At 52.1% G+C, this 23,327-nt stretch overlaps 1 protein-coding gene across 9 annotated transcripts in view; it reads left to right on the top strand.

The window, feature by feature from the left end:
• Positions 1-21,624, top strand: part of TRAK1 (trafficking kinesin protein 1) — a 120,158-nt gene extending 98,534 nt beyond the window's left edge. For 4 of the 9 annotated variants that reach the window (XM_030329815.1, XM_030329820.2, XM_030329819.1 and 1 more), the window contains 3 exons: positions 6,244-6,594; positions 15,774-15,876; positions 18,834-21,624. In XM_030329815.1, coding sequence (XP_030185675.1) covers positions 6,244-6,594; positions 15,774-15,876; positions 18,834-19,617 — 1,238 coding nt within the window. In that variant the 3' untranslated portion in view covers positions 19,618-21,624. Of the gene's footprint in view, positions 1-6,243; positions 6,767-15,773; positions 15,877-18,833 lie in introns of those variants that run through there. The other 5 variants (XM_030329816.1, XM_030329821.1, XM_030329818.1 and 2 more) reach the window with 3 other exon arrangements.
• The last annotated feature ends 1,703 nt before the right edge of the window (positions 21,625-23,327 follow it).

Genomic DNA, 23,327 nt, shown 5'->3' on the forward strand with positions numbered 1-23,327 from the left:
GGGGAGGGGTGCAGAGCAGCGCAGGAAGTAGTTTTTTTCAGTAACCATGCGAAAGCGATTTGCAGTTGGTGGGCTCACACGTTTTGCTTCTGGTCTTCCAGTGAGGAGGGTGTGGCTTTCTTCCTTCCGCCTTGGCGGTGTGATCGAGCCAGCCTCCTGCGCCTCCTCCACCGCTGGGGGGCCAGGCAGGGGGCGGCCGCCGAGGCCGGTGAGTTCGCGCTTTCTTAAGCCTGCCTTTCCCAGGGGCAATTTACTTTTCAGTTCCAGGGACACCCCGGATGATTAAACTCATGGAAAATTTCACCTTTTTTCTTTCTTTGTCCTCCAGGCATTATAAATGTCCTCCCTTTACTTACCACCACCCTGGCAAGAGCCACCCAGTGTTGGTATTTTTCATTTTTGACTCCTTTGGTTTGGAAACCCATGTGAGTTTGAGAGGGTGTTTGAGAGGGTACCTCTGTATTACATTTCTGACGCAAAGCCCAATCAGAATCTGGGTAAGGCTGTATTTCTCACTTTAGACCTATATTCTTAAGGCGTGGTCTTAGACATATGCTCTTAATTGCCACCCCTACAATTTAATATGACAGATATACTGTTGATGTACTATATGTATATCTCTGCTTCTGCCTAAAAAGATTAGGATTCTTTTCACCCCATAATAACCCATTTCTGACCCATTGGGGGCAGTATCACCCCTGTTGAGAATGTGTGCTGTAAAATGAGGGTGTGCTTGTTAAAGACCTAAGACTTAACTGGGTCCTGGGTCGTATAGTTTTCAAAGGAAGGAAGAGGGTGGGCTGACTTTCTTTCTTCGTGATTATTTTTTAATTGTATAATTTAGACCCTTATTAGATTTCAGAAAAGGGATGGCTCATTCTTTTTTTAATTGTTTATTCAGTTGTGAGCTTGGTGATTGTTTCCTGATCCATAATTATGTCTGTTTTTCTTTCAATAAAATCTTCCATTTCTGCAATTTTACTTTCTGCCTTTCTTTTCTTTTTTTCCTCCTTTGTCTCTTAAAGCTCATTGGAATTACCATCTCTATTTTGTCTGATTTCTGTATTTGACTTTGTATTTCATTAGATCATCTAAGAATATGTCTTTGGATTCATTTTCCAAGCATATTGCAGGAAGAGATTATTAAACTTTTATTTCGACCAATTCATCTTTTTTTTTTTTCCTCTTTTAATCTTGTGACTTAGCAGTATTTTTGTGTTAATAGAATAAGAGGAAATCCCATTAGATTTGCTAGGTGACTTTCATTGATAGTACCCAGCTCACCAGGTTGCTAAATCACCACCACTAAGAAGTCATATCTTATCACCATGGACTGTCATGCATTCTCATGATAGAGATCCCTGTCCTCCATTTTGTAGTTCTCTGACTTCTTAGCTGTTTAAAATACAACCAATATTTCCTTTCTTCCTTCCCTTCACAATTATTTTTTGTGTTACTATGTTTAATATGATACGATGGAGTGCTGACACAGAAGTCTGCCTGACGCTGGGTTCAGCGCATCTCTGTGGCATTAGACAAGTTACCTTTTTGAGCCCTGTCCCCCTTATTTGTGAAATAAGGCTTACATCTGCCACACAAAATTGTGGTGAGGAGTCCATGTGATGTGTTTTGTATTATGCCTGGCACCTAATAGGTGCTAATTAAAACTCAGGTTCCCCACACTTGCCCCTGTTGCAGCAGCTCAGGTCTGGAGGGTGGCCTTACCAGTGTTGACAACCCGGACCAGCACTGTGCTGGGGCTGAGTTCTTACATCATCCATTTCCGCTAGCCTGCTCAGAAGCCGATAAGACTCCTTTGGTCTTCGGTGGCCCAGGTAAACGTGCCTGGGGTGAGGCCCCTGGAGGTTGGCTGGGATCACAGCAGATAGCCAATCTGTGTCTCCCTTACCTATTTAATTCATCTTGCTATCTGCTCATTGGTGTCAGCCAACATAGCTGGGCTCAGTGTTTAAGGTTAGCACTCTTGTCTCATCATCTTACCTTAGGTGTTTTAAGCAAGTGAAGAACAAACAAAACTTTCCAGACTAGAAGAGACAGCCCTGCATTAAAGAGATGAGTTGGGCAGTATTTCCCCCCGACCCCCCGGAAATACCAAGATGGTATTTCCCCAAAAACAAGTCAGTATGTAATTAGAGGACAGCATCTACTTCTAGGCTATGCTAGACCTTGTCCAGCAGGTTAGCTTTAACTTTTAAGTCCCAGGTATTCTTCTGACATAAATGGATTTGGTTTTCTTTTCCTTTGATGATACAAAAACTTGTAGTCAGAACAGTGGGATGTGGAGGGAAAGCAAACAAGGAAAGGTGTGGTGACTGTGTTTTCTCTGCTGTCCACACGCTCATTTCATAGAGCTTCATCTTGGTGCCAACTGGGACAGGGAAGTTCCTCTCTTTCCCTGCCCCCCCAGCCTTGTTCTCATGTGGTTGGGGAGGAGGGGTGTGATGACAGGTAGCTAATAGTACTTCTCCTTTGTGCTCTACAGATGAAAGAAGCCAGGGCGGGGTGTGGAGAATAGGAAAGAGGCAGCCGAAGCTCTGAATAAGATGCCGTTCATATTTAATTTTTGATTTGTCCTCCATCTTGTATCCAAGGCAGGACTTCAGGCAGCCAGGAGATTCGTAAGAATTCCAACATGGTGGTCCCAGGCAGTGGCAGGGGGAGTGAGGGGGAGCTAGCTGTTTTGCCCAGGTGTTGGACTCAGGAAACCTTTCTGGGGCCTCAGAACCAGTCAGGAACGGAAATGGTCTGTGAGCTCCACAGCCTGACGTGACTTCAGATAACAGGGTTGCGAAGGCTTTCGCTAACCTTTTGCAGCATGGAAGGTCACTTTTGCAGCATGGAACACACCTGTGTGAGGACTGAAGAAGCCAGTCAGGTGTGGTGTTGACCTGATTTCTGAGAACTCACACTCAGGAGGCCTCCCCACTGCTGGCCAAGAGACGGTGTATGTGGTTAAGAGGCTGGACACTGGAGCCAGCATGGGCTTGAATCCCACCCAGATTAGCCACTTGCCAGCTTTGCAACCTCTGGCAAGTTACCTGACCTCCCTGTGCTCAGTTTCCTCATCTATAAAACGAGAACAGGATGATCATGATTAAGCGAGTTAATAAATGTAGACCTCCTAGGACTCCTGGCCCTTACTAAGTGCTCAGCAAAGGTTGGCTGTTCGATGTGAATAAGAGCTGCCCAAGACAGGGGCCAAAATCCAAGAATGATGCATATGTCAGCATAGTCTTTCCATTGCAGTCTCACTAAATTCCCTCGGCTCTGCATGTTTGGGAAAGGCAAATAACCCCATGTCCTTCTGCAGCGTCTTGAATCCCAAGCAGCAAACCCTTCGTAGCCTCATTTCTCTCTTGAGCCCATGCCTGGGGTGGGGCGGAATGAGGGCAGTCTGTTGCACAGCTAGTTGAACAGATAGTTGATCTGTTGACTGGGACAGTTGTCCGGGCCCAGACCCCTGCCTCCCTGAGTTCCTTCCCAGTGCTTCGTAAACATCTCAGCCCCTTCCGGAAGGATGAGGGCCTTTAGCGCTTCTTGACACGGTCCTTCACTTTCCAGTGTCTGTCAACTCTCTTCTCCTTCCAAAAGTAGAGGTGACGTGGCCACTCTGGACCCAAGGGTTGGTCATCCTGCGGCAAGACCAGCATGTGCGGTCCCAAGCTAGAAGTCACAGGGCCTTGTTAAGACTTCTCCCCAGTGCAGTGTTTTTGCCAGGAATGTGCCTGTGCTTCCAGTGAACACATGAACAGGGGGCTCAGTATGCATTATGAATGGGGGTCTCCGGGAGTGGCTGGAGAGATTCCATCGGCAGCTGTGTGTGCATGTCTCCTGACGGGCCTTGGACAGCCACCTGGAAGTTTTACCGCCCACCACTTAGGTTTCTCGCTTAGTCTGGGTTCCTGGCTGGGTATCCTTCTTTACACACCTGTGGACTCTGGGGGTCAGGCAGTGTGAGATTGAAAGAACCTGGCCTTTAGCACTGACCTCTGGCTATGCCACCCCTCCAGGACTTTGAAAAATTATCCAACTTCAGTGCACCTCAGTTCCCTCATCAGGGATTTTGGAGCAGTGAGTTGACATAATACGTATTAAAAGAAGCTGCTGTACAGGCATGCTCCATACAGGGTAATGAAAAAAAAAAAAAAAAATGAAGCCGTGACATCCAGGATTCAGGATCCCGTGAGCGGGTTTCAGCATGTCTGCAAAGCCCCGAACAGTTACGCACGTTGCCGCTTGCCTGTGAGCTCCTTTTTGGGATAGAGTCCGTGAGCTCTCCAGGTTCTCGAAGCGTCTGAGAATTGAGACCACAGCTCCTGGCCAGGGTTTCTCAGTCTCCACCCTGCTGACATCTGGGGCCGGGTCATTCCGGGTTGTTGATGGGGTTGTCCTGGGCATCGTCCTGTAGCATCCCGGGCGCTACCCATGAGATGCCCTTAGCGCTCCGTCTTTCCCCCCAAGTTGTGACAAAAATGTCTCCAGATGTTAACAGACGTCCCCAGCTGAGAACCACTGCTCTAGACGTCTCTTAGCAGCTAGTGAGGGAGCAGGGATGTGATGCTCTCTTTCGTCCTCTGTGCCTCTGTATGATCTCACTCCTTTTGCACTGAGGATATTTTCTATGTCGATGCAGTAGATTCAGAGTAAGTAGATGGCCTTTCAAACTGGGACAGGCCTCAAAGTGGGTGTCTAGGGACTGTCCTGAACACGTATTGGCAGCGTGTCCACTGTTTCTCTTTTAAGTGAGTTTGGAACTGCCCACTCACAGAGTCCTTTCAAGACTCACCGGCCGGGACTGCTTCCTGAGAAGTTCCTTCCCAGCGGTATGTTGGAGGCAGCACAGTCACCAGGCACGCCACAGGGTCAGGAGCTGCCGTTGAGGGGGGTTCCCCGCATCTTGTTCACATTCCTGGACTGATCCCCGACTCCGATGCCTGCCACCGTTTTCCTTCTCTTTTCTCTTGACTCCTGAGCTGCTGGCTCCTGGCTCTCTGGTCCCCCTTTCTGATGTGCCCCTGGAGGCCTTGGAGGGATTCTTGCCTGCCCAATAGAGGACATCCTTGGTAACTGGGTGGTTAACCAGTGGTAACTGGGAGGCATTGGTGCAGGAAGGCTCTCGCTTTCCTATGCCTGAGAACTGCTCTCAAAGTCTCTCGAGTAGAATGTTTATTTGCGTGACCCACTAATTCATCTGTAGAATGGGGACAGACACCCAGCCTCATGGGCCATCATACCTGGGCCACGCGAGGTGTAATAAATGTTCCAAAGGGGAAGGGGGTTGTTCTTCAAAAGGCAAATGGATTGGCCAGAATCCCAGGACACAGCAACATACCAAAGATTTTGAGACGTTCCTCCGTAAATCTACTTGTCAACCCAGGTTTGCTAAGCATAATTGTTCTTGGAACACTTCTCTTCGTGAGCACCCATGACACCCTCGAGGTCCTCAGGGACACACTCCGGTGTTATTACAGACCTTGCACGGTGTCATCTGAGTCCCGGGGTCTGGTGTCACTAAGGAGATCTCCTCTGCTTCAGACCTCTGTACGGACTTACATGCTCGTCACTCACACTGAGTTCGTCCCTTTCCCTTTCCCTCTCCCAAACCTGCAGCCTATCAGGTTTGCTGGTCGAAAATAGAAACCCTAATAAGTAAAGAAGACTACAGTCATGCCTACGGCTTATCTCTGTGTGCTACTCTAATTGCCTTTTGCTTTTCTCATGTTGTGGATCCCGAGTTGACATGGTCTTACTCTGCCTCTGCTTCTGTCTTCCGTGTTCCCAACGGTGCGTACTTGGCATAGACTCTGTACTTGCACCCTCCCCCGCCCCCCGCCCTTTTGTACTTGGTCTTGCTTATTTTTTTCCTCTCCAGTTCCTAAGTTGATATGATGTTGGATTTGGGGACTGACAATGGGTTGATAAAAGTTTGTCACCAGACATCCTTGCCACGCCTTATGGCTTTCATTTTACTGTGTAAAAAGCTTTGTTTTTGATTCCTTCAGTCGGTGCCCCTCCCAGGCGTGGCAAGGTGATCGCCCGTCACACGGTAGCAAGAGCCAGGGCCGCTCCCCCGGTGCCCCTGCCAGAGTTCACCCACGAGGCTCAGGGCCCGCTTGAGGGTCACGCTCCGCACTCTGAGGGCGGGGACGGCCGTCAGCTCGGACTCGCATCCTAACCCTCTCTTCTGCCTTGTCCCCCCTTCTCTGCCCTTTCTCCTGCAAGGCTCCGCCACCCTTCACCACTGGCAGCAGTTGGCCCAGCCCCACCTCGGGGGCATCCTGGACCCCCGGCCCGGTGTGGTCACCAAGGGCTTCCGGACACTGGACGTTGACCTGGACGAAGTGTACTGCCTTAACGACTTTGAGGAAGACGACACAGGTGACCACATTTCCCTCCCGGGCCTAGCTACCTCCACGCCAGTTCAGCACCCAGAGACCTCAGGTGAGGGGTCCCGAGCACGCGTGACTGTCTCAGGCAGCAGAAGTTACCCACGCCGGCCTCAGGCTTTCCCAGAGGAGATGCAGGAGCCGCCCGCGGCCGAGGAGGAGGAGGAGGAGGAGGAGGAGGGGTCTGGTGAGGGCACCGCCATGAGTCCTGTAAACCTGGCACCTTTACCAGAGGCCGAGTTCTGGGCCATTCTCGCCTCTGTTCCGAGCACCATCCGTAGTGGCTCTCTGTCTGTAGCTTCCGCTCGTCTGTGTGGGTGACGATTAAAGCATTCCCATCGTGCGGGTCTGTTTTTTAACGCAGAGTCTGATGCCTCCTTTTTGTAACAAATGGGTGTAGCTCCCTGCCCGTGTTGGAGGTGCATGGCCCAGCGGGGCTCCTGACGGGGGAGCAGGAAAGGCTGCTAAAAAGGAGGGGATTGTTGCCCCCGCCCCACACATCAGCTCCCCTCTTCCTGTTGTGGGTCTCTCCCTGAGTCTGGAGCAGGGCGGGGGGCAGATTGTCGAGTCCTGCGGTGATTTCCAAACCGAGCTGAGCAGAGTTGGGCATTTTAAGGGGGAAGATAGGAGCGCCCGGTCGCTCAGATGGTGAATGAGAGACCCTGTCCCTCCGCGGAGCATCGGAATAGGAAAAAGCCCAGAAGGTGTTCAGGATTTCAGACAACTGGTGGATAGAGCGGCCTTTTCACATTTCTAACTTCAATGAAGGTGTATGTGTTTTCTTTCCAGCTTACATATGTGTTCAGAGCGGATTTTTAAAAAGTGTTTTAGCAGTACTCCTTAACCCAACAAGCCCTAGGACAATGACATCTAGAGGGTCCCAGGTTGGAAGTATTTCCAGAGAGAGGACCCCAGATGAATCTGGAAAGGAGCTCTGATTGATTACCCACCCCCTGCTGCCCCATTAAAGACGTGACCATGCGTTTGTAGATTTACACCCTAGGTGTCACTGGGATGAAACACTTTGGGCTCAGGGCCCTGGGACTACAGGGGTCATGTGGTCACCATTTGCCCCAGATTTCCTGGGACAACACCCCCCCCCACCCCCCCCACCCCCCCCCAGGGACTGCAGTGCTGAGGAGACAAGGAAACTATCTTGTAGGGTCAGGGCAGAGACCCAGCCAATGATGTATTCAGCCAATGTTGTCATCCTCATGACATCCCGAGTCATTAGATTTGAGGAGAGGACATGCATCTTTGTGATTCATAACTTTCGTTCATGAAGGCCACAACTCCCCCTGCTGAGGTACAGGGCAGGAGCGAGCTGAGGTTCGTGATGGCGCCTCCCAGGCTAAGTTTGGATGCCTGTGGCAAGGGACTTTATTTGGACCCAACTTTCCTTTTCTCTTTGACATCAACTTCAGAGGTAAAGCATTCAAAGTGAAAAGGATTGGTTTAGCACATAGGTTTATGGTTTGCTTATTTACTTTCTTAGCAGTTATCAGGTTAAGCTTGCAAGGGAATGAAAATGTTTATTACTGAATATCTTCAGAACGGGAGACCAGCTGTGGTATTGTCACTTACCTTTGTTGGCAGCACCGTTGTCCTTCCGGAAGGCAGACAGTGGTATGGGAAACACGGCGTCTGCTGATTTATGTGACTGAGACTGTAGGAATCGTGTCAGCTGTGATGACCTCTCCCTGTAGTCCTACATGGACTAGAAAGTGAATGCTTTAAGTGTGAAGAAGCACCATTAAATGTGTCTTTAAGAAGTTACACAAAAGGAGTAAAACTTGTCAAGTCAGCTAAGAGCTTCTCTTGAAGGTCAGAGGGGGAGAGGGGACCAATTATGAGGACATAAGTCCTGACCGCTTTCCTTACCCTAGACAAAGACGTATTCAATTGCTTCTTCCCTCTTTCCTCAAACCTCAGCAAATTCATCCCAGCAACTTTGAAGAGAGGCACACAAATCTATAGTTGACATTTAGAGGGATCCCAGGTTGGAAGCATGCGTTCAGAAAGAGTTCTATAGATCGCTGAAGGTAACACAGGAAAGGGCTGAGCATTTAGAGAAGGGTTCTTTGGAGCTCATTTGCTGGGTCAGAGTTGTTAAAAGCTCAGTGCTCAGAGGGGATCGGTGCAAACAGCGATTTGGCCCTTTTCTCTCTATTGGGAGTAACAGGACCGTTTTGATTACTGGAATGTAAGAAGGATGTCACTCTAAATAGATCACCCCAGAGGCCCCAAGTGGCACTCTGTACACAGTCTTGGAGTCACAGGTAAATAGCTAAGCTTCAGCAGGAAGGACTAGGGCATAGTCGGTCTTGGGATTTGTATCCGGGCTGGTCTGGTCCCTGCCTTGGTTTGTCCCTAATGCTTAGGGTTTCTCTCTCTCTTTTTTTTTTTTTTTTTTTTAAGTTTATTTATTTTGAGAGAGACAGAGACAGCACAAATGGGGGAGTGTCAGAGAGAGAGAGAGAGAGAGGGAGGGAGGGAGGGAGAGAGAGGGAGAGTGTGAATGAATGAATGAACGAACCCCAAGCAGGCTTTGTGCTGCCAGCAAAGAGTTGAGTGTGGGGCTTGAACTCACAAAACTGCAAGAAGTCAGACGCTTAACCGACTGAGCCACCCAGGTGCCCTGATGGCTTAGGCTTTTCTGGTGCCAGACAGCACAGTCCCAGGAGCTGCCTCTGGGAATACTTAGTAGGGAGAAACTGAAGACGGGAAGGGTTAGCCTTTTTTCTTGCAACTATTCCTAAGGGAGGAAACTGGGGAGACTTATATATTAGGCACTTTTATCTAGAGCCTGTTAGCTCGTGGAGAAAAAGTTTTGAGTACGGAAAAAAAATTAATATATTTTAATGTATTATTGTATCATTATTGGCTGATTTTTATAAGCCCATGTCTTAAAAAAACGTGATTCCTTGTTGTTTGTAAATAATTTAGATGATTAAAATGGATTGTTTAAAACAATTTTTTAGATTATAGTTTTACTTTTTCAGGGACATTTTATGTTATTAACTCCTATAGAAAGTACACTTTCTCAGAAACAGTCATTATCTTGTACTGTCCATGTTGTGAATTTTAGGTGTTTATTTGTAGGGAGGAGCCCGGCACGTGAGAAAAGATTCAGATCAGAGTTTTAAAGTCATGCAGTTAAGTCGGCAGATGGTCGGGCTGTTTAGTTGAATTGTTTTTCACGCCCTGATCCTTAAAGGGGAGGGAGAAGTAGGGTGAAAGCAGCACAGAAGAAAGGGAAGGCCCGTTTATTTTCACGCTCGCGCACAGGAAGGCCACTCAGGTGGGGGAAATTACCCTAGAGCAGGCTCATGCCAGTCAGGGCGGCCTGTCTGGCTGTGGCCCCGCAGTGGAGTTGGGGCCGAGGTGCCCAAGTAAGCGTTGAAGGCAGAACTCACCTTTGGTCACAACAGCCCTTGAAAGCAGCCTGAAGCTGCAGCGTGGCCCTCCCCCCAGTACCCCAGGCACAGGCCAGGAATTGGCTTCTTTCGTACCTCCCTTACTGGACACCTAGGTCGGGGTTCTGTGGAGGAAAGGTGCCAGAGGGGAAGTGGGGTCCGCTGAGTAGTGCTTCAGCGCATGCGTGGGGCAGGAGCCTGGATAAAGGCCCGCCGTCCTGTCCTTTCTGCCCCAGGACCCACGTGGGTCCTGAGGGAGAGTGGGCCGTGGGGGCCTGATGGGTCTGGAAGGGAAGCCCGGTTCCTTCGATTCACAGACCTTAGGGTGTAGGCAAGGTCCCTTCTGTCTCCACGGAAAGAGTTGATGACACGTGACCAACCCAGCCTTCGTTCTGGAGCGGTTACAGGAGTTTGCTCCTTGCGCACAGAGTAGGCGGTCTGCTCAGACCCACTGGTGTTAGGCAATGCTAAGGAAGGCCCGGTGCTCTTGCATCGGGATACCTATTAGACCAGAACGAAACAGGCCAGAGGCTACCAGGAGGTGGAAACATGAAGGGAGAGTGAGGTCCTTGACTCCTCCCCAAACCGCCAGCTGGAGTCAACCTTGCTTACAATTTGCTGAACACGCCTGCGCTTCGGGAGTGCTTTCCGGACGGCAGCCTCACCTCTGAAAACCATAGGGGAGCCTTCCCGTGCTCTGGGGGGACCCACGCAGACAGACGGCTGAGGGGGGTGCTCAGGCTGCTGACACTTAGCAGAGGAGCTCCAGGGTGGGTGCTGGCGGTGGGGTGAGCTGTCCGGCTGCACCACCTAGTGGTGGGAGGGGGAAGTGCGCCCCTGAACCGGCTTGGAAGGCACTTAGCGGGGACGCTCTTGGTGCCGCTTAAGTCAGGCCAGCTGCCCACCCCCGCGGGCATCCGCCACAGAAGGAAGGACGAGAGGACAAGGTCTAGGGCCCAGCTTTGTGAGCACCCAGAGGATCCAAAGAGACTTTTGCATTTTGCCCCTTCGACATTTTAACCACAATTCTTTAAAAAAAAAATGCCTTTTTCTCCAGAGGGTATTTTAAGGGCCACTTGTGGGAATTTCTGCCCTTGTCTGCATGAAAAGCTGTGAGAATGCTCATCGGTTAAATCACATACTCCTTAGATGAAACAGGGAATAGCCTGGCGCAATGGGAAAAAACGGGCTTTTAATTATTTTAATTTTGCAGGATCCAAAAGTAAGTTGTACAGAAACCAGAAAAAGATCTTGTGTGGCTTAAAAATCTCTGTGATAGAAACCTCCTGGTGCCTGTAGGCCCGGGTCTGCGACAGGGGCTTGGAGGTCTCTGTTGAGCTGCAGGGACAGACGAGGGGCTATGTTGAAGAAATGCTCAAGAGGCAGCCTTCCGGGGGCCCATGTTAAGTCTGAGCTAAGGGCTTAAAAAATACCACCCTGTAACACTGTTTGGCTTAAAAATCACTTTTTTTTTTTTTAAGAAGGGAGGAAATGCACTGCCGTGTCAGAAACTGTTGTTGTTTCCCCACCCTCCAGAGGAAAACGCTTGTTAGAAGCACGTGAACCCTGGACACAGTATTTATATTAATGATGAAACAGAGGGCACACAAAAGATTTATGGAGCTTTTCCCACAGGAACTCATGAAACTTCTTTTTTTCCCAGAAAAAATCATGGGCAGAGTTATATAAAGAAGTGACAGAAAGAAGTCTCTAAAGCATTTTCCTATGCCCTGACATTTTAAGTCTTTTAGGAAGAATTCGAAAGAATTGCTTTTTGCCCCTTCTTTTTTTTCTTTCTTTCTTTTTTTTTTAATGGGCAAGCAGCTGACAGGCAGACATGTCCGCCTCCTTCCCTTCCCCCAAATGTGATTATTCCTTGAACAAAAAGTAACAGTCATTAGGAGCTAGTAAAAAGGTAAAAACAAAACCAAAGCAAAACCAAGGAAAGGTGCTGATGCTCTTAGGATTTAGCTCAAGCCATGCCTTTAAGCTGCATAGACAATGGTTTCTGTTTTCTGTGGGTCTGGTTTTTCTTGGATAGAAAAGGCTGGCCCGTGGGCACCGCTGTTGACGTGATGGCAGCTACTGGAACTGTAGGGGCAGGTGGGAGAGAGAACATGGGCGTGTGCGTTGGTTAATGAGTTTATAGAAATTGCGAAGCAGATCCGAACTGTGTGACAGCAACTTCACACGCTATGTGTTCAAATTAAGAAAAGGAAAACATTGGAGGCATTTTGTTCACTTTACGTAGGTTTGGCCTCTTCCCATGGAAAGTGGGGAAGAGCATACAGAAGCTTTCAGTGCATCACAAGGGCAGAGTCCTCTTTTCCCAGGATCTGGAGATGTGTTTGCAATTTTGATTTTTAAGTTATTCATGTTAGTAAAAAGAAAGAAAATCTCCGGTGTGTGGCATGGCCAGGCTTCTCCGCCCTCAGAAATCCCTTTTGAAACAGCCTTGCCCTGGTGTGTTTTTGGTGACTCCTTAGAAACCTGCGGGTGCAGGTATAGTTTTTGGCATCCGTGTGGGCTCACGTGAGGGCTCTTTTAAGGACTGGGTGCCATGATGACCCTTAGAGGGGAAGTTCCTGTTCTCCCCAGCACACTACCAGGTATGGGGGGAAGGACAGCACCACTCGGATTGACTGAAATGCACGGGTCACTGTGTACAGATCACATCATACGGGTGGGAGACCGGCAGAGTCTTGGTCATGCTTCATGTCCCCGCCAGAGTGACCCTTTGCTCTCCTCACAATTAGAGCAGGCGGCCACGGGGAGAGCAGTGGGCTTTCCCGCCCGTCCCCGGGCGGCCCAGACAGTCCACCGAGCAGCCATCACCCAGGTCTGCGTAATCCTCCGTGCTGTCTCAAGGCCACGCAGGGAGGAAGCCCCAGCTCACCGGAGACCGTGGGCCCCATCACTAGCTGCAGCGGCGAGATCCCGAGCGCCCAGTTTCGCCGTCAGTCCTCGCCACCCTTTTCCCCTCCAGAGGAGCACAGCCCGTCAGACCGTTTACCCAGTGCACCTGCTCTAGGCAGAAAGCACGGACGGATCAGAGAGCACGTGAGCAGGATAGCTCTTGGCCTCGGAAAGCCCTTCCGTGCCCCGACCTGCGGCTGGCCAAGGGGGTGTGCCTGCACGAGGCATGTTTGCAGAAAAACGAATGTGTACGCTGGCCCCCTGCGTGTAATTCACCAGTGTAGACGATCTTGAATAACAAGGATTAACTCAGTTTAAAGGTCCCCTTTGATAGATTAGGATTTTGTAGCCGTGTCAGAACCTGGCAGAGAAGGAACAGACGTGAATAACGAGGGATTAGGGGACGCTCGAGGGAAGCCCTTGTCGGGTGTGAATACTCTAACCCACGTGGTGCTGTCCCCGAGCAAGGCTGTGAGGCCCTGCAGCCCAGACTGAGGAAGAGGAAAAGGATTTAAGCAGGAAGTCGGAGTGTTAAATCCAAGCAACCCTGTCCTCGGAAGCCCCGGGTGAGCAGCAGGAGGTGCACACACAGCTGCTGAGGCAGGGCTCTGGTGTCCCGTGGGGACCAGGGGACTCCAGGAGGGAGCCCTCCCCCTGAGCCCCTGCTGGCGAGAAGGCATCCTGTGCCTCTTTCTTGGAGGAATTGCTCTCCCGCAGGCAGGGCTTTGGGAATCAGCCCGTGGCTGCTCCGTGGGGAGCACCAGAGGCCTCGGGCGACTCACTGTCTCTGTGTTGTGTCCCAAGGAAGGGAAACGCTGCAGCAGCCCGGCAGGCAGTGGTGACGCGCGGAGAGCGGGGCCAGGCGTCCCAGTGGTATTTCGGAGGGGCCGAACCTCTGGCTTGGCACTTTTGATTCCTTCCTGTTGATCTTCCTATCGGTTGCTTCTGGGAAATGATGACTTCTGAATTTTAGCAGCCTTTTCCTGTCCCCAAACCCATCTGTGTCAGATGGGTTTTGCTTCTGCTGATGCCACCATGTCTCTAAAATGTCCATCTTGCACCACGTGTCGCAAGGGAAGATCCAGTACGTGGTGGGGGGAGAGGAGCGAACCTTTGGGACCTTTTGATTCGATAATCTCCCGTGTTTAAATGGGGTCCACTCCTAATTAAAGCCAGCCTTGCTTTTGATTTTTTTTTTTTAAGGTGATCTCTCTTTCCACTGTTGTGTCTTCTTCGTTACCTCTCCTTCCTGCGTTTTTCTTTCCTCCCTCCCTCCCAAATAACCCCTCACGCCTGTTATTTGGGATGCTTCTCTCAGGCTTTTTATTGCTTTTGTTGCTAGATCTTATTGTGGCCAGAGAATCGTGATTGTTTGGTTGCCTTTTCTTCATAGCTTCTTCCATTTTTGTTTTGTTGGCCGCGATTTTCCAGTTACCCTGCCCGGTTCCTAAGCCGTCACATTTATCGGTTGAGAAAGATTCATAAAGGCTGTTTTCATGTGTGTTTTTGCCCCTTCCTGCTCTGCCCGGTGCTGCCCGTGGTTAAGGGTTGGCTCTGGTGGCCGGAGTGCTGGCTGCCTCTCCAGGGGCCACGGGCGCCTGCCTCGACCCAGAGAGATGAGTCGGACCATCATAATCGGGGCACAGCAGTCTTACGTTGCGCCTCTTGTCCCTGCCACCATTTTTGTGCTCTGGCCTTGTCCTGCCTGCCTTCAGTTTGCCTGTCTCTGACAGTTTTTGTTTCATCTGGTTCCGGGCTTTTTTTTGTTTTGTTTTTTTTATTTTTTTGTTTTTTAAGACCCAGTCAACTGCGTGTGGATCTGTAGGTTTGGGGCACCAATCTCTTCTGTTTTATTTTCCTTTTTGTCAAACCCAAGGGAAAACTTGCCAGAAAGAGCTAGAAGATTCTAGTTCGCGGCCTTTTGAATCTTTGGAGTGCTCATGGCCTCTGAGAACCAAATGCGTTCCCCCTCCCCCAAGAGGTCTCTGGGGGCTGAGCTGCTAGAGGGGTGTCGGGACGGGCAGGGCGGGGGGTCGTCCCACTACCGCATTGTGCCATTGTGCATGCTATCCAGAGCAGCATCTTTTTTTTTTTCCTTTTCCTTTTTTTTTTTTTTTTTTTGCATTTGAGTTATGAACGAGGGTGACCTCTACAATCATGATGTCTCCCATAGACTCGATCACTCATTACTTCCCACTCGCCAGCTTTCTGATGCATGTTCCTAATGCTTCTGTGATTTACTTTGCCCCAAATCATAGTCTTCAGCTGCCTTAACAACAGCCCCTTAGCGCTTTAAAAGGAAATACATTGAGGACAACTTCTCTTTCATTAGAAGTCAGACATCCTAGAGACGGCAAGAAAGCGGCCCGGGGGACGGGGGCCGCACGCACTGGTGTGTGTCAGACCGCACCTGATCCTGGAGCTAAAGACAGCCCTGGGCTCTGGGAGTCTTGCCAGCTTGTTGTTGGGGCAGCTGACATCCCATCTCCCACCCTGCGGACCACACATAGACAGTAGTGGAGCCAGCTCCCCCGAGCCCCTTTCCGTGTACACAGGAAAGGGAGCCATGTGGGCCTTGCCCCATTTCTGGGTGGCAAGGCCCCTCCCCATCCCCACGCCTCTCCCCTCTCCTTGGCAGAACTTGGCACCTGTTTGCCAGTAAAAAGAAGTGTGAAACACCACAAGAAGGAAGCCGATTCTGACCCCTGAGGAGGGAAACCAGATTACCCCCAAGGGCTCATTAGCTCTTCAAACTGGATCCACTACTGGCCAAAGAACGCTGATGGGGAACCCTGTCTGGATTGGGTCGGAAGCTGCAATTTGATGCTCTGCAAACCAGTGCTCAAAAGTGTGGTTATTTTTGAAAGACCACCTTCGATCCAGAACATGTGATTACACCTTCCTTGCCCAGATCCGGTTAACAAGGTAGCTCATCGCTTCTTCTGTCCCTTGAGGGCCATGCTGGGGTTTTAACTTTCTCATGGGTTTACTTGGATGCGAGGAATATGTTCTGTTCCCCCCTCCCCCAATTTAGCACACCACCCTGGGAAGTGCATGTCACAGACCAACTCCACCTTCACCTTCACCACATGTCGTATCCTGCATCCTTCAGATGAGCTCACGCGGGTCACGCCAAGGTAAGGGACCCCGGCCCCGGGGTGGGCCAGGATGGGGTGAGGTCGGGGCGCTTCCTGCAAGGCTTACTGGCAAGAAAAGCCGAAGTAGAGAGGCTCATTCAGAACCAACTTGGGCCAGCTGAGGCGTCTCGTAGCACCTGCTGTTTGGGGTCCCATCTTCCCTCTTGAGTTGAGGCCCTTTTTGATTCAGATCCAGCACAGAGAGACGTGGACCCAGGCTCTAGGTGCCTTTTTAGCTGGCCGCGTCCCTCCCTAACCAGCCGAAATTGACGCTTCCACAGTCAGTAAAGCCACGTCCGTTGGGATTTTGTCCCAAAGTCTGTCAGTAGAGCATGGAGTCCCTTCACAGAGTGGAGGCTGCGTGCCTCTGGAATAGACTGCAGGAACCATGTGCCACAGCCACAGTGTAACGACTGAAAGGATAAGACTCGAAGACCCAGCCGTGTGCCCAGCATGGCCCATTTTCCTTCGGTGCCTTCCAGAAGCGATAGAGATTGACACTGTCTGGCAGGAGGACTTGTATGGCCTGGGGTGGTCTGCTTGGCTTGGTTTCAGGCCTTCCACAGCTTCTAGTGAAAGAGAAAACGGTCTCCCTCCACGGGGTGAGGTGACCCCCTCAGCCCTTTTCTGTATGGTGCAGTCGAGCAAGGCCCCGGGCGAATGCAGGTGAAGCAGGAAGGGAGGGAGGCGAGCAGGGCCAGCTCGGAGGGAGCGGCCGCCCCAGGGAACACCTTAAACTATGAATAATTCTCCGCAGGTCATGTGAGGAGGATGACGAAGCGGCCCTATGCCCCGTCGAGCTGAGAGGAGATGTAGGGCAGAGAATGAGCCCACAGGCGAGGCAGGGGGTGAGCACACCGCCAGCGGTGCCTGCCCCCGGCAGGGCCACCTGGAAGGAGCTGTGTGTGCACGCGTGGCCGCCACTAACCCAGGACTTAGGCGTGGATGTGTCTCTGTGGTTGTGCCTGGCTAACGTGGCCTTGACAGTGGATGCCCCTAACCCCTCTAAATGCTCAGTTGAGCCGAGTGCCGGCACTAATATGGGCCTAACCGAAGTTCTCAGCAGAAAGGGAATCCACGTCTGAGCTTGTCTTCTCTGACTCCCTTCCTGCCTCTGGAGAAGCCGGCGTCCCCACCCGTAGCCCGATGTTGGAAGAGCTCTAGGTTTTTTACCACGCTCTGGGGCTTCTCCCGGGAGAGGCTGGTGCCTGGTGATCTTCTTTCTAAGCCGTAGGACTCAAAACAGCACTCCTGTCCCCATCTCGGGGTCCCCGGAGCCTCATCAGGGACAGAAAAGACCTGGGCGTTCACTAGCAAGAGAAGGCTTTTTGCCTGGGTTTGGAAGAATGGCAGCTTGAGACCAAATGAAAGATCTTCCTCAGAATGGCCTTGTAAACAAGATTTTAAGTCCCCCATGTTTTTGCCCCCTACTGCTTGTAGACCAGTTTTGTAGACTTCCACTTGTGCTTTTTGGAGAATCCATTTCTTAACCTTAGGAATCTGCTGTGGCTTCTAATCTCGTGTTTCTGAGTGCTCCCGACCCGCCAGCATCCCGAACCCTGAGCTTGCGTAAGATGGGCCTGTTCTGGGTTTCTCACCCTGAGCTGACCAGCCAGCGGCAAGGTCACCCCAGTGTGCAGCCAAACGATGCCTTAGCTCGAACGTGCTTGTGAACCCTCCCTCCCCCAGCAGAAGGCCCCTGCTCACGTCATTCCTGGGACCTGCTCCAGAGCGAGGCCCCTCCCTGCCCATACGCCTACTTGGTGTCTGGCCCAAGGTATCTGGCCTGCCTTCCGCCAGGCTGGGGAGAAAGGGCTCTGTTCCCCCAGCTCCGGGGGCCCACCCAGCTGGCCTGCTCCAAGGGGTACCTGCAGCCCCTGCCATGGCCCTGGGGAGGTAGCAGGGCAGGTCTCCTAAGACTCTAAGGAGGGGTGTGCTGCCCTGCCCTTAGGGGTTTAGCCAGCAGCTGTGAAGGACCTCCATGCCTTTGTGGCCTGGCCCCATCCCTGCACCAGCTGTTAAGAGAGGGTCTTTCCTGATTTTTAAGCAGACAGCAATGTCTTTCCCCCTGCAGCCCCTGTTATACTGCGCTGGCCTCACTCCCTTTACTGCTGGACTCCAGCTTCTGGAACATAGTGGGTCCTCAGCCAGCATGACACAAGTGGATGGAGAAATCTTGCTGCTTTCCTTTGGTGACACAGGTGTCGCACCTCCCGTGAGCCTTTTTCTAGATAGCTCCATAGATGCAGGCCTGATAGTACATGACACGGCTGCCTCTGACCCCATAACTCCGCTCACGGAGGTGGAATCGGCAACCACGGGAGGAGGACTAAGGGGGAAGCACGGTGCAGGGAAGGGCGCTATAGTGGAAGTCAGGAGGCCGGGGAGTGCTGCTGCTGTGATGCACACCCCTCAGCCTGTCTCCCCCTCACCCACGGGCTCTCCACCTGCTGGGGCCATTTTTGGGGGTAAGCTCTCAGATCCCGAGTCCCGGTTAACTTCTTGCCTCGGGAGTAGTCAGTAGGAAGGAACACCGGAACTTGAGTAATGGGGTAGGGAAAGAAAGCCTCTCTGCTGAAGGGCTCCCCCACCCCCCATCTTTGGGGTCACCCAGACTTGGGCTCGAATCCTGGGTCTTCCACTCAGTAGCTGAGCGTGACACTGAATCAGCCACCTAACCTCTGAGACTGAGTTTCGTCACCTGCCAAGGGGACAGTTGTCCCCACCCTCCGGGGCTGAGACAAGGGACTCATGTGCAGCTTGTTAACCTTAAACCATGCCCCCACGCAAGGGAATCCAAGGCCCCCAGGGGCGGGAGGGAGGAACAGACGTAGAAAGAGGCATCTGGGGAGCCTGGGCGGGTCCTCCCTGCACTCCTGCAGGAGACTGGCCACGAACCTTTTCGTGGGGGCTCGTGGGCATTTTCTGATGAATGACCTCTTGTCCTTTCTTATCAGCCTTAACTCGGCTCCAACTCCAGCTTGTGGCGGCACCAGCCACTTGAAGTCCACGCCGGTGGCCACCCCGTGCACTCCACGGAGACTGAGCCTGGCCGAGTCCTTCACTAACACCCGCGAGTCCACGACCACCATGAGCACGTCTCTGGGGCTGGTGTGGCTGCTGAAGGAGCGGGGCATCTCTGCGGCCGTATATGACCCGCAGAGCTGGGACAGGGCCGGCCGGGGCTCCCTCCTGCACTCCTACACCCCCAGGATGGCGGTGATCCCCTCCACCCCACCCAACTCGCCTCTGCAGACACCCACGTCTTCCCCGCCCTCCTTTGAGTTCAAGTGCACGAGCCCTCCCTACGACAACTTCCTGGCTTCCAAGCCGGCCAGCTCCATCCTGAGGGAGGTGAGGGAGAAGAAGAACGTCCGGAGCAGCGAGAGCCAGACAGACGTGTCCGTCTCCAACCTCAACCTCGTGGACAAAGTCAGGAGGTTTGGCGTGGCCAAAGTGGTGAACTCAGGGCGAGCCCACGTCCCCACCTTGACTGAGGATCAGGGACCTCTCCTCTGTGGGCCCCCGGGCCCAGCCCAGGCCCTGGTCCCCGAGGGCCTGCCTCTTGGATGCCCCACGGTCACGAGTGCCATCGGCGGGCTGCAGCTCAACAGCGGCATCCGGCGGAACCGCAGCTTCCCCACCATGGTGGGGTCCAGCATGCAGATGAAAGCCCCCGTGACTCTCACCTCGGGCATCTTGATGGGTGCTAAGCTCCCCAAACAAACTAGCTTCCGGTGAGGACGGGAGGGGGGCCCTTTCCCTGGAGGAGACCCGTCTTTGCTCCTGCCTCCCTCTCTCCCCCACTGCACTGCGCGTTCTCCATCTCTCCCCCTCCGCCCCTCCCCTCTTGAGCTAGACAAATCAACCTCGTGCCTAATGGGGGAAGAGTGGAGACTTTGTACAGTGTGTACATAGGACCTGGAGACTTGTATCCGCCCTGCCCTTCCTCCGTATCCCACGGGAAGGGCCCTGGCTGTCACTGCTGTCACCGGGACTTTGTGCGGCCGGGGACAGGGGCAGGCGGGCGGCCCTTTCTCCTCCTCTCCTTTGAGAAGCACTGAAACCCCCCCCCCCCCCCCAGTCGTTCTTATCCCATGGATAGGAAACCAGTGAATCTGTGGCTCCCAGCGCTGTGCATCGCGAGCCGGCACGGGGCACCGCGCCTCTGCCGGCCGCGTGTCTCTGGGCGCCTCCCCTCGCTCGCCCCGGAAGCGCGGCAGGAGCCTCGGGCTGCGGCCCCACGCAGCTGATGTAGCTTTCGGGAGCGCAGGGCTGTTCTTTCTTTCAGCGGCGGCCCGGCTTCCTCGAGACCTTCACTCCTCTGCTTCAACGGAGAGTCGCTTCTTTTTTTTTGAGGTGGGACTTTTTCTTTCCATGCCTTCGACCTCAGTCGCCCTTCACTGTCCCGTAATCATTCGTCAGGCCGGAGGTCTGACCTGGAAGAATGTATCCACGCTCCCGTCGCCCCTTGGGGCAGCCCCCGTGTGTTCTGCGTGAGGGTTCCGTTGTTCCGTTGTCTGTTTTTCTTATAGGCAGGGAAGTAATGGTACTAGATGGCGCGTCACAGTCCGCGTCCCGTGGTTCCAGGACACCGACACCGTACGGTTTTCCTCATACCGAACCGCTGATGAGAGAGCGGCCGGGCTTGGGGACCCCGTGTCCCAGCCCCGTTAAGACCAGCCCCGAGACGACATGTTTAACAATGCGATTAAAAGGAAAGCGGGTAGAGGGAGGAGGCTGGGAGTGGAATCTGTCAGCAGTGGAAGTAAAAGGAACCCCAGCTACCCGTACGTAATACGAAACCAGTTCACGGGAGAAAGGGGGCTGTGGCAGTCTGCTGGTTCCAGTCCTTCCTGGGACGCCCGAGACTGGTCCGCGTGTCTTCACGGATGTGGTCTTCACGCAGGCATTCGGCGCCCACTCCCTGGGCCCTCACGTCTCGGGCCAGAGTGCTTATTACCACAAGGTATCTTCTCCCTCTCCCGCGAAGGCCCGTGTCTAGGAAAAGATAGGTGCTCGTGGGAAGAACGGTGCGTGAACAAGGGAGCCTGGTCCTGTGGGTGGCGCTGATGAAGTTCGGACCTTTTATTTATTGGTGCGTGCTGTGTTTTAAACATGCGCTCTCCTTTCCGGTTCCGGCGTGGCTGTGGCATTCCAGGCCAAGCAGGTAACTTATTTATTCTAACCTGAGGACTGCGCCGTCCCTCAGTGTTCCGTGGTCCTTTGGTCCAGCCATCTGAGGAAGGGTAACATCCCGTGCAGACGAAGGTGTCGCGTTGCCGTCCCCCGCCCCCTCCCCCAATGTGTCCAGTTGAGTGAGTGGAAACCCACGCCCGCTGAAGCGTCTTTGAGAAAGTCTCAAAGGAGCAAACGTCGGTCGTCCGATTTTAGAGTATGTATTCTCAGAACACGAAGGTGTGGGTTGTTTCGGTTGTATGCGTGCACTCACTGCAAGGAGATTTTTTTATTTGAATGTATTTTAAAGCAGTAGGTAGAACCACAAAGGAGTATGAAAACCACGAATTGAATGGACCACTTTGTGTATTCAGAGAGGAGCCACCCATCACCACAAAGGAAATACCAGTGTAAAAAATCGGCAATTCGGAGGTCGCAGTACTTAGTATAGTTCATGATCGACCTTGTGCAACCACTACCAAAAAAGCGTGTTGTAATGCATCGAAAAACAATACAATTTCCTTCTCTAATGAATATCAATAAAATAAGTTCAAATGATGGAAACCACACTCGGATTCTGACTTGTATTCCATTTTTCATCGAGGAGATCTCTTTATGGGACACCTAAAGCTGTTCAGCTCTTTGGGACGAGTAAATGAAAGCCGTATACTGTCCATACTGTTACAGCCACCCTTTCACACAATACTACACCTTAGACAACTTTCCAGTTGGAACCTCGAGAGCTTCCCTACATTCCCTACATTATACCGTGTTGACGTACCCACGATGAACACGTTCATACACCTGTGGACCAGTACCCTAGGGCTGGGCATGGAGTTAATTCCCGCCTTTTCTATCACAGCCCTATAATGAAAAAAAACCTTTGCCTATATGTAATTTTCCACATATGGAGCCCATCAGTGAGATAAATTCCTAGATAGAGGTCACCAAATTGCCCGCCACAGAATTAAGAAACTTCTAAAGACCAAGGATTGCAGAGGGGTATCAGAGAATTGGGACAAAAAGGACAAGACTGAACCTGCTGCCTCAGTATGTGTAAGCAGTGAAATTATGCAGGCAAACATAGTCGTGGGTGGTGGCAATGTGGCTTTTAAATCAGATGCTGCCATTCGGTCACGGTATGACCTTCGGCAAGCCCCTTAGGGCCTTTGGGGCTTTTTTTAACCTGTAAAATGTGAACAGTAATATACCTCTGGTATATTATGTTAATTGGTATAAATGTTAATTGGTTGAGTAAATTTATCTTCAGTATCTACTGTGTGAGGCATTGTTCTAGGTAGCGGGGACCTAAGTAGCTTCTGCCCCTGTAGAGTGAACATACAGTTCAAACATGGCATAATAAGGGCCATGCAGAGAATTACAGGGAAGTGTACATTGGGCCATCAAGGAAGGCTTCTCCAGGAAGGTGGCATTTGATTCAATGGTGTGAGATCTGGCACAAGACCCTGTGGGCAGAGAGCAGCCGGCGCAAAGGCCGGAAAGCATTTGGGGTGTCTGGGGAGTGGAGAGGTGGCCTGCCCAGCTGCGACAGGGAAACCAGGGCACTCACCAAATGGTCCATCTGACCCCCCCTGCTTCCTGGCCACTCCGCCGTGGACAAGACACATGATTAGTTCTGGCCTGTGGGCTGTGAGCAGAGAGAAATGCATGCACGATTCTCCATGCTCCTCCCCTTCCCCCGAAGCACAGGTCGAAATGGTGTCACCTGTTGGTACGGCCTCCATCATCCTGGGTTGCTGAGGAACCGTGCAGACCAGACTCCGTGCCAACCCGCATTTGGCATGTGATCTGAGGGACAAACAAACCTGTTAAGCCAGTGAGTTTCTTGGGTAGTACATCAGAATCCAGGCGTCTGTATTTTACCAAGCCCTCCGGGTGATTCTGGGGCTAAAGTTCTAGAACCACTGTGCAGGGCCAGGCTGAGGTGGTAGGGAGTCTTGCCCTGGGAAAGAGCTTTGCCTGCCCAGTCTCTCCCTGTCTCAAGGGGCTCGAGGAGGCCAGACAGCTGCACCCACCTTGCTTGTAGGGGAAAGGCAGAAGAAGGGCTTTATCTGCCCAGCTGGGGCAAGAAAGGCATTGAGACAAGGTGACCCTGGATCTGGATTTCAAGGATGGGCAGGATTTGCCCCGGGGTGCGGGTGGGGTGGCAGGAGGGCATTCCAAGCAGAGGGGAAAGATGTTGAGCAATGGGAAAAGGATCCTAGGACGCATTTTTCCAGGCCCTTCCTTACGGTAGTAGGGTAACTGATATA

The sequence above is a fragment of the Lynx canadensis genome, chromosome C2 (assembly GCF_007474595.2).
Source record: "Lynx canadensis isolate LIC74 chromosome C2, mLynCan4.pri.v2, whole genome shotgun sequence".
Taxonomy (NCBI): Eukaryota; Metazoa; Chordata; class Mammalia; order Carnivora; family Felidae; genus Lynx; species Lynx canadensis.